Genomic DNA, 17,932 nt, shown 5'->3' on the forward strand with positions numbered 1-17,932 from the left:
TTTCATATTGAAAAAAAGAACACAGAAGAAAATTTTGAAGTTAATCAAAGTTGAGCAGCTTTCAGATATGAACTGTCGACTAAAATACACAAACGTTATTCAAGAAAAAATGAAAGAGTTTGAGAACAGGAACCAAACCTTGGAGTTTTGCTGGCAAGCCCTGAAGAAAACACTTGTTGATTCAGCCAGAGAGGCGTGTGGTGAGGTTGTCTGCAAGGATAGAAAAATCAGAACCCCATGGTGGATGACAGGAAGTTAAAGAGGCAGTAAAGGAAAAGAATAAAGCATATCAAAAGTTCCTGGCAAATAAGTCAGCTTGTGTTCTTAGAGAATATAGAGTATTCTCTGTACTCTTTGTATTCTCTATATTCTCAGAGAATACAGAGACAAAGGGAATGTGGACTGTTGGAGAAGGTTTTAATACTAGAGGGATAGGGCAGATTCAGGGCTTAGAGGTGCAAGAGGAGAGTGTGTTCCAAATACTGAGTACTCTGGATACCAGTAAAGCTGTTGGACTGGATGGTATTTTACCACAGGTTTTGAGAGAATGTGCTAAAGAACTGACGGCTCTGTTGACCTGGCTTTTCAATAAAAGTCTAGCTGTGGGAAAGGTACCCAGGAAATGGAAGGAAGGTAAGATAGTGCTGCTGCATAAGGGTGGTAGCAGATTGGAAGTGTCTAATTATAGGCCTATTTGTGTGTCATCAGTAGTTAAGGTCTTGGAGAAATTAGTGAGGGCTATATACAGCATTGGGAAGATGAGGATAATGTTATATGTGAGAATCAACATGGATTTGTTAAGGGGTGCACTTGCTTTAGTAATGTGATTGCCTTTTATAATAAAGTGACAAGGGCAGCTGATGAAGGAAAGGCATATACTGCCATTTTTTTGGGGATTTTGCAAAGGCATTTGACAGGGTGCCACATCATAAGCTGATATTTAAGTTGCAGCAAATGGGTTTAAATGGCGGGTTAGTCAAATGGATTCAGGATTGGCTGACTGATAGGTATCAGAGAGTTGTGTATGGTGGGACAATATCAAGGAAGCAGAAGGCTACAAGTGGGGTTCCACAGGGCTCAGTACTGGGAACTGTGGAATCATACCTTGCCTTGAACTTGCTCACTGTCATAGCACCCACAACAGACTCGGGCAGCTTATTCCACTCATTTACCACTCTAAAAGTAAAGAACCCAGCTCTAACACCCCTGCTAACCACACTCTTGTCCAGCTTCCATAGGTGTCCCCTAGTTCTCCCACCACCAGTCCTGATCTCAAAAATATCCTCTGAATTAATCCTATAGAAACCCTTTAGCAATCTGAATGTCTCAATCATATCTCCCCTTTTCTGCCTATCAACTGATTTCTGCAACCCACAAATCTTCAACCTGTTCTCATATGGTTCATTCCATAGACCTACTATCATCTTAGTCACTCACCTCTGGATCCTCTCCACCTCCTCCCCATCAAGAAGGAACCTAGGTGACCAAATCTGGGGACAGTAGTTGAGATGAGGTCTTATCAAGGCTCAGTACAGAGGTACAATAACTTGCTTGTCTCTGCTCATCAAGGTATTTTTCAACAACCAAGTGAGTTGGTGAGCTGATTTAGCTACTTTTGCAATGTGCCCCCTAAACTTCATCTCCCTATCCACCAACACTCCCAAATCCCTGGCATCATCAATCTCCTGGAGTACGGTTCCACCAATGTGATATACTGCTGCTAATCTTTTCACTCCAAAATGCATAACCTTACATTTTGTCACATTAAATTGACATCCATTCTCCTTAGGCCAGAACTCCAATCTATTCAAGACAAAATCATCCTGCAAGATTTTGACATCTTCTGCATTCACTATTGCCCTACCCAACTTTGCATCATCAGTGAACAAATGAACTGTTCCTCTTAGATCCTTCCCTATATCGTTAATGAACAAATTAAACACTTAATCCCTATTCATTTTATCCTCCTGACCCAAAGTACACAGTCTGATACTGCCTTGCTCAAACAATCCCTGATGCCCCCCCCCTGCCCCTCCTCACATGTGCTAATGACATTGATTCCATGTAACTCCTTATGCCATGCCACTGCTTCAGGTTGCCACTTGTCATAATCATCAGTTTTGTAGTTTCACATAAATCCTTTCTTGACTGAAAATTCTACATGTTGAGCTTCCTCCCAGAACAGGACTGCATGGTCACTTTCTCCAATTGGAGGCAGAGTTGCTACTGCAGTTATAGATCATCTGATGCTATTACCAGATCCAACACTCTCAAATCCTAGTCCCTCTCCACCACTTGCTCTTTTAGGTAATAATCTCTTGGTAACTGTATATATTCCTTTTCCATTTTGTCATGTGCTCTTTCCTTCTTCCAATCTATATCCTTATAATTGAAGTTGCCCATAATAATTGTTTAGCCTGCACTCATTGTGCTGATCTGCAAATGGATTTCATCCAATTCTTCTTCTGGACACCCAAGTCTATAGGGTTCCATGAAAGAACAGAACATGAAGAAACAGAACTATGCCAAATAGAACCATGACAAATCGGAACAGGGGAAAAATAAAACATTTATTCTTTTTTATTATTATTATTTATTATTATTGTCGTATCTCTATATGTTTTATAGATTTTTAATCACTGCAGGTTGTCCATTCGGCATAAAAACATCGATGTATAGTTTTACAACATTTAAATGAGCAAGTCCTTCGCAGACCCCCCGTGGCTCCTTATCAGTTTTGTCAAAACTTATCCGGGTGTACGGAATAATGGGATGAAACATTTTCATTCTAACAAAAATACAAATAAACTGTGTGCCTACATTTCCAAGAATACTAAGTAATTACAGGGGTACTTCTTAAGAACTGAGCAGCTTACCAGATTATAGGATTACCAGGAATAGTTACCCTTTCACTCAACACCCCTAATGCAGTTTCTAGTAAGTTTGCAATATAACACTCTTACTTAGTGTCCTTTTGCACTTCTGTTAGATATTTTGCGTGGCATTTGAATTTTTGTTGTGAAAACGTCTTAGCAATTGTATCGTCAGTTTTCCAGAATAAAAGGGTGATCCATCTTCCACATATTCACTGTAGACATACAATTTATTTGCAAGGTAAGCATTCATACGCATTTATGATCATATCAGCAGTTACTTATCTGCCCATATAATTTACTAGTTTAGTTTAGTACTATGACAAAGCTTGAACATAAAATTAATCATAAATTTATTTTTTAACAGATCTATTATCATGGAATTTTCACTGACACAGAAAGGAAATCAAGTTGTACTGTACCAAGGATATGAATATACCAAGTATAGGGAAAACGAGAGTGGAGTGATTACCTGGAGATGCAGAGTCTACTTTGCCACCAAATGCAGGGCATTCTTAAGAACACAGGAAGAAAATATCATTGGAGAGGTCCCACAACACTGCCATGATTCTAATTCTCAAAAAGCACAGGCAAACATTTTAAAGGCTAGGATGAAGCAAGACATGAAGGCAGTTGGTGCAACTCTGAGGAATGTTATGGGAAATATTTTATCAGAAGTGAATAGGAATGTTTTGGAACACTTACCAAAGCAATCCTCACTCATGAGAAGTCTTTTTAAACATAAAGAAATTACTTATTTCCCTATCCCAGAGAAGTATGCTGACCTCATTTTGTATGATATGGGAGTTGATGATCCAGAAAGAATATTGGCAATTGTTAATGATGATCTGCTCTCAGAACTAAACAAGGATGTCATTTATGGAGACATTTGATAAAGCACCTAGAATGTTTTTTCAGCTGTATACATGGCATGCTAAGATTGGCAATTCATAAACAAGAATATGGATGCATACAACAGAATGTTTACCATATTGCAACAATTGGTGCCCAATATAACACCCCCAAAAGATTCTGCTGGACTTTGAAAAAGCATGTATGTCTGCTACTCAAGTTGCTTTTCCACAAGCAGAAGTAAAAGGGTGCTACTTTCACCTTTGCCAGAATGTTATTAGGAAGATCAACGGTGTTGGCTTAAAGGAAGTGTACAAGTCTGAAATTGACATGAAGTTGAAACTGAAGTCCCTACCTGCTCTCTCCTTTGTGTCAATAACAGATGTAAGAACTGTCTTTGACCAACTAGCTTCCACATTTCCAGATGAGGATAACTACAATGAAGTTCTCACATATTTCTTCTCAACTTACATCGAAGGAGCTGCAGGAAGATCACCTCTCTTTCCAATTAGAATATAGAATCATTTTGAGGCTGCTACTGAGAGATGTCCTAAGACTACAAATTGTTGTGAAGGTTTTCACAACACCTTAAACTCATTGTTTCATTGTAGTCACCCAAGCATTTGGAACTTATTAGATGGATTAAGACGAGATATAGCTTGCCAGCGATTATTATTAGCCAATGCCCATACAGGTCACCCAGAAGTCTGAAAAAAGAGGTATGAGACCCTTAGTAATCAAGTGGCAATGGTTGTGCAGGAATATCAAAATCAAGAAGATAAATTGAGGTTTTTATGCCGAATGGCCAACCTGCAGTGATTAAATTTTTTTTTATATATTTCTTTTATATTTTGTTTTATATATCTATTTCATTAATAAATAGATATGACACAAATAAATGTTTTATTTTTTCCCCTGACAAAATGGTCTTCGCTTTTTTGACTGCTGCTTGGACTCAGGTGTATAGTGGTGATCCAAGTTTAGTCTACGGTCATGAATCGACACAAAAAAATCCTGTGAATAGCGATTAAACATCGCCAAACGCTGCGGTGAAATGTCTTTTCACATGCATTTTTCATCAACAGTCAACAGTTGCAGCACCCATCACACACACAGCTTTTTCATGTGATTTTTCTTGCAGGATATTATACACCCGTTCAGTTGAGATGCCTACAATCTCGGCAATCTCGTACACTTTCACTTGGCGATCTTCCATAACAATACCATGGATTTTGTCAATCATTTCCTTCATAATGATCTCAGTTGAGCATCCGGAGCTTGCTTCATCTTTTCAGTTTTATCACTGCACGAAACTTGTTTTTCTCCATTTTTATGAGAAAGGCGAACACGGTCATTTTAAATGTTTGCAAAAGGAGAACTACGCATCGCACGTGGCTAAAATTTTGCCATGGGGTCATGAAAAAGATGATACATGCCAACACTGGTATGAATGAACGAATTGTGTTGCCGTCTATTGGAAATTTATCAAACTTTTCAAACAACCCTCGTAGAAACAACATCAATAGTACTTCAAAAAACTACTCAGAGCTACATCAATGGGTGGAATACCAATAACAGTCACATCCCATAAAACACTAATTCCTGTAGAGGAGAGATCTCAGAATAGGCTCTCCTAGATATTCCTGATGAGATATGTTCAGAGCTGAAAGATCAGGGGAGTGACAGTATGAGGCACATCCTGATCTGTAGGGATGGTAACCTGGCTCCAACCAGAAACATCATCCACTTGATACTACCGAACCTCCAACATCTGTTAAAGCAGGGTACCTCCATTGTCCTGTTAGGCTGTACATCCCTAATCCACTAAGATTCTTCAAATTCCAGAAATATGGACATGCCCAAACTGCTTGTCATTGCTCTGCCACCTGTGCCCGAAGTGGTAGTAAAAAGAGCACCATAACCAATCTTGCTCTGCAAAGAAAGCTAAATATATAAACTGTTTGGGAGATCATCCAGCGTACTCCCATCCATGTCAAAAGTGGAAAGATGAGAAAGAAATACAAAAAATAAAAACAAAACATATCATTTCAGGATACAAAAAGAAAGCTACTATCACACCTTCTCTGATATAATCTTATGCTGAGAGGGTAACAATTAAGAAAATGTCAACAGCAACTCAAACTCATATGTTTATTCCACCATACCTGAAATTTACAATCATTACTGTTTCTCTGTTGAGCACATCGATAGCACAGTGTATGGTTCCATTCTATGAGAGTCCACCTGTGAAAAAAATTGTAGCAAGGTTATTACCTAAAGACAAATCCACAGGACTTCAAATTGTTCTCAGTGGAAAACTTCAGTATCCACTAGCGCTTTCTTTGTTACTCTGCTTCAATCTTGCTTAATTGTGTAGTGCCTACATGAACACATCTTTACCACTGTACTATTTACTGATGCTGCCAATTTGATTTTGGCAAAATATTGGACTTAAAATAATTAAATCTGTTTAGTTATTAAATTATCTTCGTGTAATTTCTTTCCTTAAATGTCAAGATGAATAACAGTCAACATATATTCTTCAATTCTTCCATGAAGTTGCATAGAGCATTAATTGCTAATAATCTGGTATCAAGTATGCCAGATATGTATCACAAAACGTTTGGCGACTAATATTTGTTTCTTTGCTAGTTTATCATTTGGATTTGTAGTATTTTATTTTATTAACTAGAGCTAAAGAGATAAATGTTTTATTTCATGTTCCAAACATGGTCCAAATTAATGTGCTTGAAATTAAATTCATCACACTGTACCATCTTATTAAAAGAAAAATGAGGAAACTAGACAGTAGTATGTATAATTATAATAAAATGCACTTAATAAATTGATTTAAGCAGTTTACTTGCAAAACATAAATTTTGCATGTACATTTATATCCAGACTTTTCATTGTTCTGATAATTTTTGTAGGGTAATCAGATTCTCAGCCACCTCTCCCCAGAGGAGTATTCTCAAGTTGTGCATGTTCTCGAAAATGCAATATTAGCTACTGACTTAGCTATATATTTCAGGTATGCAAATAAGAACTTTTTTTGCCACCTAGAATGGTAGTTTTAATTAATTTATTATTGTGTGGCATCTCAACTTGTTGTCAGACAAAACATTGTATTTTCCTCTCTCTTGCTGTGAAAACTGTTCCTTTCTTCACCATGTGAAGAGGGGAAATAATTTTTTCTTTTATTTATTACACTCACTCAGAATATCCAAGATTGGTGATATCAGAAGTAAAATAAAGTAAAAACTAGGTATTATATATATATATATATATATATATATACACACACACACATACATACACACACACTCAAAAAAAAAAGGATAGTCTCTATCATAAGAGATGAAGAAACACTTAATGTAAAACTAAAACTCAATTCCAACAACTTGTTCACAATGGATATTCACAGAAACACAAATTGCTATTCTCCAGTCATCCACAGCAAATTCCTGACATTCACAGGATTTCAGTTTCCATTCCTTACACACATTGGTAGACTTTGTATCAAGATTTCTATTCTCCTCAAAGCTCAGACATCAGGATGGATTTCAAGCCTATTTTGACTATATGACAATTACTTCAGTCTCCTAAAGACCACAGTTCCCTTCTACAAACATCCTGGTCTATAATATTCCATGCTCTTGTGGCCTTTCTTACATAGGCCAGACATCAAGAAGTTTCGAAATAAGACAGAACGAGCACTTTGGAGATCTTAGTAAAAAATAGGATAAGACAACTTGGGCCTGGCTTTTTATGGAAAAATGAAAAGACTGGCCCAAGTTGTCTTTTCTGTTGTTGATGATGGTGATGTCTCCAAAGTGTTCTGTCCTACACCATAACATCGAGTGGAATAAGAGCTGCATGCTTCATGCTGCATGCTCTCAACATAAAATAATCTACTATGGTCATCTTTTTGCATGACACACTGAATAGGATTAATCCTGTGTGATATTTGGAAATTACTTATCAGATTTCTCCATGTGTTAGACTTCGACTTTTCAGCCAACTATCTGCACATGATACTAAACAATAGCTAACTCATACCACCTTCCATATGTCACATGGTTTCAATTAGTTTATATTGCAACATTTTCTATATAGTTTGTTTTAGTAATGTTATAGTTCATTACTAAAATATTTGCTTTTATTGCATTTATTTGTGTATTTTTTTTTATTCAGAAGAAGCCAGAAGTTTTAGTGGAAAAATTAATAGGCTTCATTATCTTGGTAGTTATTTATGACTAAATAAAACCCAGTTTATTTCTAATTAGTGAACACCTATTCATCTAGTCTTGCTTCTCCATCACATTTCTATCTCTTTACAAATTGAAATTGGTACTCATTATGTCTCATGTAAAATGTTATCTCTGCTGTAGAGGAGTTTGACATGCTAGATGTCAGTTTCTTTGCCAATGGGATCAGAGCATTACTGCACTTGGAAAAAGTTTGTTGGCAGCATATAAGAGGACTGCATGCAAAAATTACAAGCTATGTGATCCAATTCATTGCAGTCCTTTATACTTAGGTTATGAGTTTTCCTTCACTTCTCCTTATACACATCTACTCTGGGTGACAAAATATCTAGATCCAGTTCAAGAGAGTAATAACTAAAATCAGTAAGCACTGTTAAAAATGTTAATTAGAAGATCAGATGTTTTGCAAGAAGAGAAAAGAAAAATATTAATTACGTGCAAGAGTCATGTCAAAATTATGCGCTGCAGTAACTCTGCTTGCTAGATGAAATTCAATTGTTAATAAAATTTGGGATTTAGTATGGACAATTGATGTCTGCATAGTTCAGCTTGGTTTTTGATCTCAGTCAGATAACTTATTGACAAAATGATTTGAACTAATTTTTACTAATTCTGCATTCTTTGAATGGAATTTATCAAAATTTTGTATTTGTTGAATCATTTCAATTTTTTTTTAAAATTGGACCATGTAGTTGAAGATTAGACAAAACAAATTTATGTGGCATATTATAAGTCACAAACAGGTTAACTTTTCATAAATTATCATCCCAAGATTCCACAGAGTTGAAGACTTGTCTAGGAAGTCCTTTTGTCATACACACAGCTCATCATACTGTACCTTAAACACACTCAAATTCTCTGCAGACACCACCCTCTCAGGCAAGGCATTCCAATCATTCACAACTCTACATGCAAAAAACCTGCTTGGTTTTTTGCATGTGAGTAGGGGACTGAGAAGTCCCCTACTCACACCCTCCCTTATATAGCTTCCAGGGATGACCTCTGGTTCTTCCCTGATTTCCCAACGTTTTCTGTAAAACCTCTCCAACATTGATCCTCTATCATATCACCCCTCTTCCTCCTATCCACTAGACTCTGTAAATTGAATCTTCTCAACCTTTCATCATATTCAACCTTCCAGAGATAAGAAATTATCTTAGTCAGTCACCTCTGGACCCTTTCCAACATCTCTTCATCCATTTTAAAACCAGGTGACCAACTCTGTGCACAGTAGCCCATGTGTAGCCTAATCAGAGCCTTATACAACACAAAAGGAATGTCCTTACTTATATAAGTCAGTGTCTTCTGTATCATTGCCAGAATTTTTTGTGTTCTCACAATTTTGGCAATGTATCCCCAAAATTTCAGATTCTTATCCACTATCTACCAAGATCTCTTATTTCCTCCAGCTCCAACAATATATCCCAACCAGGCATAAATTATACATCCCATCTTTGTTACCCAAATTTTAAAACCTTACATTTTGCAACATTGAACTCGCATCCCCATTTGTTCCATGCCCATTCACGCAATCTATTCAGGTCTTCTTATAAGGCCGCAGTATCTTCTCTACTCTTCATAGTTCGTCCTAACTTTGCATCATCTGAAAACAACTGAATATCCCCATCCAAATCTTTGCCAATATCATTAACATACAGGTTAAATAGCAATGGCCCTAAAACAGACCCCTGAGGCACATCACTGGTGACTTTCCTCTTATGGGATATTGCTCCCTCATATACAACTTGCTGATACCTATCAGATAGCCAGTCTCGATCCAATGTACTAATCTAATATCCAACCCTATCTGCTCTAGTTTGACTATCAGCTTATATGCTATAACTTGTACTACAACTTTTGACATGCTCAGAATTTTTACAAAAGTACCATCAATCATAATTTTTTGAATATGAATAACATAATTCTCGTGGAAAGGCTTAGACGTTGGTTATGCATTTTTTACTAATTAATTTAAGAAAATTACAACATCAACTAGGATATAGAGGACATTAAGAACAAGACATGTGTATGCAGGCACAACAAACAGTAAGTGAGGAAGAAGCAGGAAGCTATTATTTCTCCTAAAGTCCTGATGGTGCCCCCTAGCAGGTAATGTTGGTATTCTTGGGCGATTGGGCTCAAGGTCTTCTGATGTAGGTTTCCCAAATTTGAGGCAGTCTCATGCAGCCAAATTTGGTGAGGTTTGGATTGTTTCTTAGGGCTGAAGCTGATTCCATAAAAAGCCTTCCATATGATATTTACTATGGTGTATTATCGTGGCTTTCTTCTACCGTATTCTATGGCAGGTATCCAGCGCATGGTCAGCAAGACCAGAGTGGCTGTATTGGTGAAACTGGATGTAGTCCTTGTGTTCTGAAATTCTGATATTTGCTGTCCTGCCTGTTTGGCCAAAGTAGGACAGCTTACAGCTACAAGGGACCTGGTATACACCAGATAGGTCTAAGAGGGGTTGGGGGTTGGTCTTTAGTAGAACGGATAAGAGATGCCAATTTTTTATATGGTCTGTAACAAGAAGTTATGTTTTTTTAGGATTTTTGCAATTTTTTCCAAGGTGCCTTGGATATAGGGTACGGTGATGGATTTAGAGTAATCCTTGTTCTGTGTGTGTGTGTGGGGGGGGGGGTTGTAGTTTACTGGTTTCAATATTTTTTTGGATTTTTTTGGGGGTGGTAGCCATTGGCTGAGAAAGTGTTGAGAATGTGGTTTAGTTCTGTGGGGCATTGTCATTTGAACAGATAAGTTTAGCCCTGTTGTGTAGTGTCTTAATGACTCCATATTGTTGCGAGGAGGGGTGGTGGGATTGTTCGTGTGAATGCATCTGCCTGTATGGGTGGGTTTCTATAGACTGAGAAAACCAAGGTTCCATCAGGCTGGCAGGTGACTAGTGTGTCTAAGAAAGGAAGGCAGTTGTTTTTTTTCCTCTTCCAGGGTGAATTTGATTTTGGGGTGTTGGTTGTTTAAGTGTGTTAGGAAGGAGAGGAGTGCATCGGAGCCATGTGGCCAAATAGCGAAGCCAAATGGTTGGTTTTTGTGGGGCAGAGTTTAAGGCTTTCTCTTCGAAAGTCTCCATATAAAAGTTGGCCAAGGGTGGGAAGCGTGGAGAACCCATGGCTGTCCCCTCTGTTTGTTTGTAGAATTTTCCTTGCCACACAAAATAGCCTGAGTTCATTGTGAACTGAAATAGGGCTCTGATATCGGGAGGAAAATTTAGCTCGGATTAGCTCTAAAGATTCTTTGAGTGGGACATTTGTGAATAAGGAGGAGACATCAAAACTGACCATTATGTCAGTGGGTTTGAGTGTAAGGTTTTTCTATGCTGGCTTTGAAGTGGGCTGAGTTTTTCATGTGTGAAGGTGTGTTGCCAGTATAGTGGATGGCACATTTTCCTTATGTATTTTTGGGAGTCCATAAATACGGGGGGGGGGGGGGGGGGGGTATGGAGTTAAATGGTTTTAATTTGTTAGCGATTTCCACAGGCCACGAAGTGACCTTCTTAAGGAGCCTGTGGAGTTTTCTAATTTGTGAGTTAGTGGGATTGTACTTGATAGAGAGGTAAGTAGCCCAATCTAACAATAGAGCTTTCAGCTTACTGTGTAATCCTTTTGGTTAAGCAATACTGTGGCGTTCCCTTTATCAGCTTTGGTGATTACTATTTTCTTGTTTTTCTTTAATTCTAGTAGAGATTTAATTTCCCTACTGGGCATGTTGGCTTTTGGTGGTTTAGCTTTGGTCAGAACACAAGCCACACCCAATCTGATATCGTTGCCGACGTGGTTTGGAAGGTGTCGTATCCCGCATTCAATTCGTATCATAATATCTTCAGCAGGTATTCTTCTGGGCGCAATGCCGAAGTTGTGGCCACATGCAAGGGGCGTAGAGTGCTTCAGGTTTCACACTGAAAGAACGAAAAGTTGACTACCGTTTCGGTAGGGAGTTGTGGTTTCGAGATTGAGTTCTTTTTTAAATTTTCAAATTTTTTGATGTGTCGATCTCGTGCTTTTTTAAATTCTTTCTCCGCTGCAGTGCACAAGATGTCGTATAAAATAGACCAAATTTCGTGGCTTAAGGTGCTTTAAAGGTCATCTTCGGTCATCATCATTTATAACCGTGCCAGCCAAGCCTTACTCAGAGTACAAATCGCCACGACTTGCTGTTTCCTGAATGATGCTAACTTAGCTATTCAGGCACCTTAAGCCACGAAAAGCCCCCCCCCCCCCCCTCACAACAAGGATTACTCTAAATCCATCACCGTACCCTACATTCCGAGGCACCTCGAAAAAAATTACAAAAATCCTAAAAAAACATGACTTAACTTCTTGTTACAGACCACATAAAAAAATTGGCATCCCTTATCCACTCTACTAAAGACCCCCCCCCCCAACCTATCTGGTGTATACCAGGTCCCTTGCAGCTGTAAGCTGTCCTACTTTGGCCAAACAGGCAGGACAGCAAATATCAGAATTTCAGAACACAAGGACTACATCCGGTTTCACCAATACAGCCACTCTGGTCTTGCTGACCGTGCACTGGATACCTGCCATAGAATATGGTGGAAGAAAGCCACAATAATACACTGTAGTAAATACAAATATGAAAGGCTTTTCGTGGAATCAGCTTCAGCCCTAAGAAACAATCCAAACCTCAACAAATTTGGCTGCATGAGACTGCCTCAAATTTGGGAAACCTACATCAGAAGACCTTCAGCCCAATCGCCCAAGAATACCAACATTGCCCGCTAGGGGACACCATCAGGAATTTTGGAGAAATAATAGCTTCCTGCTTCTTCCTCACTTACTGTCTGTTGTGCCTGCTTGCATGCATCTTGTTCTTAAGTTTCTTGAAAATGGCAACGTGACGTTGCCGAAATATTGAAGTATATTAAAAATTTATTTTAATGTATATCGTAGTTGACGTTGTAATTTCCTTAAATTAATTAGTAAAAAAAAACATAATTTGCTATATGTATCATGACTGCTCACAAAAACAATGGAAATATCAGCAGTGAAAAATTCACCTCTAAACAAAATTTGGTCATATATGGGTAGCTGCAGCACTAATTTGTGTTGCTGAACCAATCCCAGGTTCAAGATTGATGCAAGATTTTTTTTGTATCTATTATAAAGCCATTTTTATTGGCATTTTTTGAAATTATAAATTTTTTGATATAATTAAACTGTTTATATTGCCAGAATAATTCAAAAAATAATGATGATAATTCCTCCTCGACTTGAAGTAACTCCAATGAAATTTCAATATCTAGAACTAACAAACTTATCAATCTATTTTGAAGCACTTTTTTTTAAATGATTTTCTATGATAATTTCTTTACTTGTTCATACATAATATCAGTTGAGGTAAGCACCCTGTATTTAAAACTGCAAAACTGTATATTTCAAACTTCAACAAAATTCTCTGTCTGGTATGTTCTGCTCCTCCATTTTTTTAAAATAATTAATTTTTACAGACATATTGGAACAATTGTTTTTTTCACTGTTAAAGTTTCTAATAGCCATGAAGAAAGTCTTTCCACTAATCAATGCAAAATTAATGCAAAAATACTTGGACCATTGTTTTCCCATTGTATTTATTTTTAATTTTATTTATTGGCTCCTATGTGAATAGAGATTGTGCAAATGGTTGAAATGTTTTCTCCGATATCTGTGGTAGATTTGTTGTAATGAAATAAAGAAAATGTTACAGAATTAATAAAAAAATAAATAAATAAATAAATAAACTATACAAACTTTGGAGTTCAACTCAGGTAACTAGACAAGTTATTGACTCCATAACATCCATGTGAACTAAGTTGGGGGAGGGAGGAGGATTTAATTGATCATAAGCCTAGAAATCGAAAGTGATGAACATTGTGTTTCCTCATATGTAAAGACTAAAACACTAATTAGAACTTCAGTCAGTAGTGAGACCTTTGTTATGAATCTGATATGCGTGTATATACCTTAACAAATACTTTACTCGAGTTTCATATGATTCTGATGTTATCAATCAGAAATCACCTGATGACCTTCAACTTTTTTTTTCCATGTGAAGTGACTTTAATGATCTGGTGGAGATTTGTCTCTCAAAGGAATTTTTAGAAATTTTTCAGATTCAAACATTGAACTAAGAATCTTCTTCGGGAAAGTAAATTCTTAGGATGAAGTAGAGTAGCATACCAAAATTGTGAAATGATCTCAAGTTTCTTACTTACTTTTCTCAAGTTTTGATAGTTTACTTGCAACAATATTTAAAAAATAATATCTAAGCAATAGTAGCTGCAGCTGTGAACAGGTCTACAGAAATTACACGCATAACAGGTTGCAGAACCTGTGGCACATTATAGTGCCCTGCATGGGCTACGTTGGGAAAAGAGAAAGGAATGCATTAGTGTTTTTTAATTAGAACAAAACTTGAAAAAAAAAAAAAAAAGTTTAAATTCTTAGGTGTAATTTTGATTTACAAGTCAAGCTGGGGAAATCCTGAATTTTATAACAATACTTCATAAAATGAGTCTTGACTCCATCGAGGGTTGTTGATGATGATGATAATAACACCAGTCATCACTTAAATTCAAAGTTTGTCCAGTATTTAAGGGTAAACCACCAGCCTGAATGGCAAGTAACACTACATCCATACTACTAAATTTGTTTCAGTATTGGAATGACATGAGCAGGTATAATAATAATAAGCTATAAAACGGAACTCATGTTAAAATATTTATTTGTAGAATTTTAGCCTAACTTTCACAGGCATCTTTAGCACATTAACAAACAAAATGGCAGTAAAAAATTAATAGAAAATTCTAAAAAACATCACTTTAGTAGCTAATGTAAGACAACTAAAAGGTCAATATTTTCCAAACTAGGGGGGAAAAAAGTGTGCGTATGTATAAAGTTAGGAAAGATTAGCAGATTTAAAAAGCACTACCTCCCATAAAGGGAAGAGACTTAGACCATATTGGGATCTATTTAAGTTAGGACAATGGAATAATGTTTCAGACATTCCTTTATAAAGGTATTAAGTAAGGAAACAACTATTAAGGATTATTGTCTTGTTCCAGTGAACTCTATGTTTAGTGGAGATAGCATGCTCAGTAAGTCCAGACTGTACAAACTGATGATATCTTCCAATTTGTTCAAGATAAGATAAGCCACAAGAGCAAGGAATCTGGTAGATGCCTGGAAAACCAAGAGGCAGATGCTTATCATTAGGAAATATGAGAAAGGTAGAGATTTTTCTGACTGGGAACAGGCAACAAAAATGTTCAATGGTTTTAATATTTTTGCTGCCTTTGCTCCATCAGAGAAATCCCCATCTTTTTCACATGGATAAGTTTGCCTCTTGGTTTCCCAGACATCTGGTATGGTAGATTCCTTGTTCCTGTGGCTTACCTTATTTTGGACAAACTTGGAAGATCTGCTATTATTTGTCATGAAAACATATTTTATATTAAATCAGGAGATTAAATAAGGTAGGTGCGAAATGGATGACTGAAGAGGTGAAGCATGCAATCTGGAAGAAAAAGGCATTGTGGGGGTGGCACAGGACGAGTGGAGATAATCAGTTACATAAGGAGCACCAAGAGCGAGCAAGCAAGGTAAGGGTAGCAAAAGTATGGTATGATGCTAAAAGAAATCCTAGGGAGTTTTTTGATATGTGACCAGTAGAAGGAAAGATGATGCTAGTTAATAATAATGGGAGCATGATAAACACTGAGGGAGGATATAGTAGAGGTGTTAAATGAGCAGTTCATTAAAGTATTCCATCCTTGTGATTGTAACATGATGCAGAACTTGAGAGCAGTTGGAATGGGGAAGGAACTACTGATGGTGAGTGAGTAAGAGGTATATGAGGATTTGAGTACCTTTGTGTCAACAAGGCCATGGGACATGATGGTATATCACTGTGTGTCTTGAGAGAATGTTCTAGAGAGTTAACAACACCTTTAATGTGCATATTCAACACTAGTCTTAGATTAGCCCAGGTTCCAAAGGAATGGAAAGATGGCAAAATTGTTCTGCTTCATAAAGGTGGTGATAAGACTAAGGCTTTGAATTATAGCCCAATCTGCTTGCCTGGCATTGTGTTCAAGGTGTGAAGCTAGTGAGGACAAGGCTTCAGAACTGGGGGGACAGCAGTAGAATTCTCTTTAATGGACAGCATGGGTTGCTAAAGTAAGATCATTTAGCAATCTGATTATAATAACAAGGTGGGGGGGGGATGCATATACAGTAGTATATTTAGATTTTGCAAAGGCTTTTGATAGATTACCACATAACAAACTAGTAGTTAAATTGGAGCATATGGGGTTGGATAGTAGATTGGTTGTCTGATAGGTATCAACAAGTTGTGTATCAGGGAGTGATATCCCAGAAGAGGAAAGTCACCAGTAGCATGCTTCAGAGGTCTGTTTTGAGGCCATTGTTGTTTAATTTTATATAAATGACATTGGGAGAGCAGATCTTGTAGCTTTGCAAGAGGACCTAAATAGACTGTCTGAATGGTCGAGTAAGTGTGGGGAAATGTTACAAAGTGTAAGGGTTTAAAATTTGGAAAGCAAAAATGAGATGCAGAGTATAGGATTGGTGGGAGTATTTTGTGGGGTTATGGTGGATAGAGACTTCTACCTCAAGGGCTCACTTTAGTGAGTACGGGCATGGCAAATCCGAGATACCAGATGCTGGACCATGCCTTACGTCATGTAATATACATCTGTTATATTATTCTGTAGGCTGGTCCGTCCCCTTCTTTCTCCTCTCCTTCCCCCGATGCTATTAGAGTATTCGAGGGCTAGGGGTAAATGTTTCCTATCTTGCTAAGTCATTTCGTCTTATGCAGCCACTGAAGGAGGCAAACTAGCCTCAATAGGTGCCAGTCCCAAGCCCGGATAAATGGTGAGGGTTGATGTCAGGAAGGGCATCCGGTTGTAAAACTTCATTGCCAGCTCTAGCTATGATATGAGTCAAAGAAAAAACGATATAAGGGCTAGGGTATACCCCTTAAGCGATGTGCAGCCACATCGCCCTACAGCTGTGAAAGTGGACGAGGTCTACTGCATCACGGGCGAGTGTGGTTAAAGAAGCGAGCCCAGCAGGTGGAGAGGATGTTGCAAGTGGGAACACTGAATGTTGGAAGTATGACTGGAAGGGGAAGAGAGGTGGCAGATATGATGAGGAAGAGGAAGTTGGACATTTTATGTGTGCAGGAGACAAGGTGGAAGGGAGGAAAGGCAAAGGAACTGGGAGATGGATATAAATGGTTCTACTCTGGAGCGAATAACAAGGGAAGAAATGGTGTAGGAATTGTGGTGTGTGGCAGAATGAAGGGCGAAGTACTGGAAGTGGGTAGAAGGAACGACAGGATCATGCGAATCAAATTGGGTCTTGTAGAAGAGCGGGTGGTCATATTATGTGTATATGCCCCACAAGTTGGCTGTACAGCAGAGGAGAAAGATGAGTTCTGGAAGGTGTTAGATGAAGAAATGAGGGAACTGGAAGAAAACAAGATAGTGATTGTCGGAGGAGACTTGAATGGACACACAGGGAGACGGAATAGAGACTGCGAAAGGGTGCATGGTGGCCACACAGTGGGAATGATAAACCAGGAAGGAGAGAGGGTTGTGGACTTTGCAGTAGCATTTGATCTGGCAATTGTGAACTCCTTTTTCTACAAGAGGGAAGAACATTTGATAACATTTAGGAGTGGTAACAACAGTTCATAAATTGACTACATTTTGACTAGAAGAAAACATCTTAAGGTTGTGACAAATTGTAAAGTAATTCCAACAGATCAAGTGACACAGCAACACCGACTGCTGTATGCATACTTTAAAATAAGATCGAAGATAAGAACCTCTGGAAGCCATGGGATGAAGACAATTAGGTGGTTTCGCTTAAAAGAAGAGAGTGTGGGAATCGTTTT

General features: G+C 37.9%; 1 protein-coding gene across 1 annotated transcript in view; it reads left to right on the plus strand.

Annotated features, from left to right (window-relative positions):
- Pde11 (Phosphodiesterase 11) overlaps window positions 1-17,932 on the plus strand; it is a 384,638-nt gene that overhangs the window by 288,751 nt on the left and 77,955 nt on the right. The window contains exon 15 of the mRNA XM_090404525.1: window positions 6,656-6,756. Coding sequence (XP_090260651.1) covers window positions 6,656-6,756 — 101 coding nt within the window. The remainder of the gene's footprint in view (window positions 1-6,655; window positions 6,757-17,932) is intronic.

The sequence above is a fragment of the Typopeltis vanoorti genome, chromosome 14, assembly GCF_054136105.1.
Source record: "Typopeltis vanoorti isolate ZY-2024b chromosome 14, IOZ_Tvanoo_1.0, whole genome shotgun sequence".
NCBI classification, from domain to species: Eukaryota; Metazoa; Arthropoda; class Arachnida; order Uropygi; family Thelyphonidae; genus Typopeltis; species Typopeltis vanoorti.